This window comes from Alosa pseudoharengus, unplaced genomic scaffold (assembly GCF_046254945.1).
Source record: "Alosa pseudoharengus isolate Yale_2024_CS ecotype anadromous, Long Island Sound unplaced genomic scaffold, YU_APseudo_1.1 YU_APseudo_1.1_scf_22, whole genome shotgun sequence".
Lineage (NCBI taxonomy): Eukaryota > Metazoa > Chordata > Actinopteri > Clupeiformes > Clupeidae > Alosa > Alosa pseudoharengus.
Genome location: NW_027468680.1, coordinates 4,681,976 through 4,684,475, shown reverse-complemented (window position 1 = coordinate 4,684,475; position 2,500 = coordinate 4,681,976). Strand labels below are relative to the sequence as shown.

The 2,500-nt window shown below is 50.3% G+C and overlaps 1 protein-coding gene across 1 annotated transcript in view; it reads left to right on the top strand.

The window, feature by feature from the left end:
* Positions 1-2,500, top strand: part of setd3 (SET domain containing 3, actin histidine methyltransferase) — a 35,855-nt gene that overhangs the window by 18,858 nt on the left and 14,497 nt on the right. The window contains exons 7-8 of the mRNA XM_076300304.1: positions 1,252-1,310; positions 1,983-2,097. Coding sequence (XP_076156419.1) covers positions 1,252-1,310; positions 1,983-2,097 — 174 coding nt within the window. The remainder of the gene's footprint in view (positions 1-1,251; positions 1,311-1,982; positions 2,098-2,500) is intronic.

Sequence of the window (2,500 nt, the reverse complement as noted above, 5' to 3'; positions counted from 1 at the left end):
CTCTGCCTGTGGGAAGCATCCACTAATGCGGTCTGATTGGAGTTCTTCTCATGACCGACGGATTGCCCTTTTCTCCTGATGATCATGTCCAGGGTGCTCGCAGCACTGACGTTCTAAACCGGTTCTAGACAAAGTAAGCACCGGAACCACGCAGGTGGCCGTGGTTGCTCAAGAGTAGAGTAGTGTGGAGGGAAGTCCTTAGTGCTGCGCAGGCTTTTCTGTTCCCTGAGCGCGCACAGCCACACAGCAGGTCAGAGGAGAGTCCTTTGTGTGCCACCGCTCCACTCGTCTCGCTGGCCAGGCTAGTTTTTAATATGCTGAGGAAAAGGGGTACTGGAGGCTGCATTAGACCTGGTCATTTTCTCTTCCTTTGCTTTCTCTCTCTCTCTCTGTCCTCTCTCTCTCTCTCACTTTCTTCCACATCCTCTTCCTCTCTTTCTTTTTTTCAGCTTATCCTTAACTCTTTCTATCGCTCTCGCTCTCTCTCTCTCTCTCTCTCTCTCCTCTTTTCCTTCGCAGCCCCCCCCCTCCATCCCTCCATCCCTCCGTCCCTCCTCCCCTCCCTCGGTGTGACACGCTGTGCAAATGAGGCCTTGGAGGGGGTGCGTCTGTGGCTTTAAATGTAGATTTCAGTGGCACCGCTGGCTCTCTTGTCAGCCAAATTGATGAAGCAGATTTATGACGTCTGCTGGGCACAACAAATTAAGCTGACAGTGATGTATGGGGGGCTAATGCCACCATGATCCCAGCGCAGCTCCACTGGACGCTCACCGCCACACCACCCTCTTGTTAGGAGCTGTTAGGCAGCCGCATAATGAAATTCCTCCAACTGATTTGAGCTTTTCTCCTCTCTCCTCTGTCTGTCTCTCCCTCTCATTTCTTTCTATTCGCTCCATCTCTCCCTCTCTCTCTCATTTCTTTCTATTCGCTCCATCTCTCCCTCTCTCTCTCATTTCTTTCTATTTGCTCCATCTCTCTCTCTCTCTCTTTCTCTCTACCTCCGTTTTTCTCCTGTTCATGTCTTTTCCTTACACAATCTCTCCATCTCCTGTCTTCATTCCCTCTCTTCTCTTCTTTCTTCTTCTTTCTTTCACTCTTCTTTTCTTCACACCATCTCTTTCACTCATCATGTTTTCTTTTTCACTCCATCCCTCATCCTCTCTCTGTCTTCTTTCTGCTTCTTTCTTTCTCTCTTTCTCTCTGTCTTGTTCTTTTTCTCTCTCCTCTGTTCCTCCCTTTCTCCCCACTCAGACTCATCCCAATGCCAGCAAGCTGCCCCTGAAGGATGCGTTCACCTTCGATGACTACAGGTAGGTGAGCTCACCGCTGTCACAGGGCCACACGTCTCCTGAAAACCCAACCCGTTATTTTGTGTGTGTGTGTGTGTGTGTGTGTGTGGGGGGGGGGGGGGGGGGCTCTAAAAAGTACCAAAATGTTCCCACTATCGGAAACGAGTCCCTCAAAACGAGGCGTTTGTTCTCATTGTTCTTTCATTAGCGCTGGATTATCTTTGAGGGAATAATTTATAGTGAGTGTGCTTTCATGTGCGGCTGCTGGGGTGTGATGCAAGCCTGCGCCCCCTCTGGGTAACGCGGGCTCGGAGGAGAGGCGGAGTACACACAGCTACACACGCACAATTAAACAGGGAAATGTGGATGTGCACGGATGACCAATAACAATCTGAGCTTTCCTGACCTCTAAATACAGTAAAGACAACAACAAACAAACAAACAAACAAACTAATACATGCAGTATGTGTCTTATAAAATAATGGCCTCTTTGTTTAGATATTTACCTCTGCGGTGTGGCTACTGAGAGAACCAAAACCGCATCCTATGAAAATAATTTAATTGAATATAGCATTATTTATTGTAACTGATTTCCCTGTAGTTTTGATAGTGTGATAGGGCTATTTGAAGGTCAGTTGGCTGGCTGGCTGGATGGCGGACGTTGGTGACGTGTTTGACCTCTGTTGGTGACAGGTGGGCCGTTTCCTCGGTGATGACCCGACAGAACCAGATCCCCACGGAGGATGGCAGTCGGGTCACCCTGGCACTGATCCCACTCTGGGACATGTGCAACCACACCAACGGCCTGGTGAGTGACACACACACACACACACACACACACACACCTACTGTGCAACCACACCAACGGCCTGGTGAGTGACCCCCACACACACACACACACACACACACACACACACACACACACACACACACACACCTACTGTGCAACCACACCAACGGCCTGGTGAGTGACCCCCACACACACACACACACACACACACACACACACACCTACTGTGCAACCACACCAACGGCCTGGTGAGTGACCCCCACACACACACACACACACACACACACACACACACACACCTACTGTGCAACCACACCAACGGCCTGGTGAGTCTGACCCACACACACACACACACACACACACACACCTACTGTGCAACCACACCAACGGCCTGGTGAGTCTGACCCCCACACACACACAC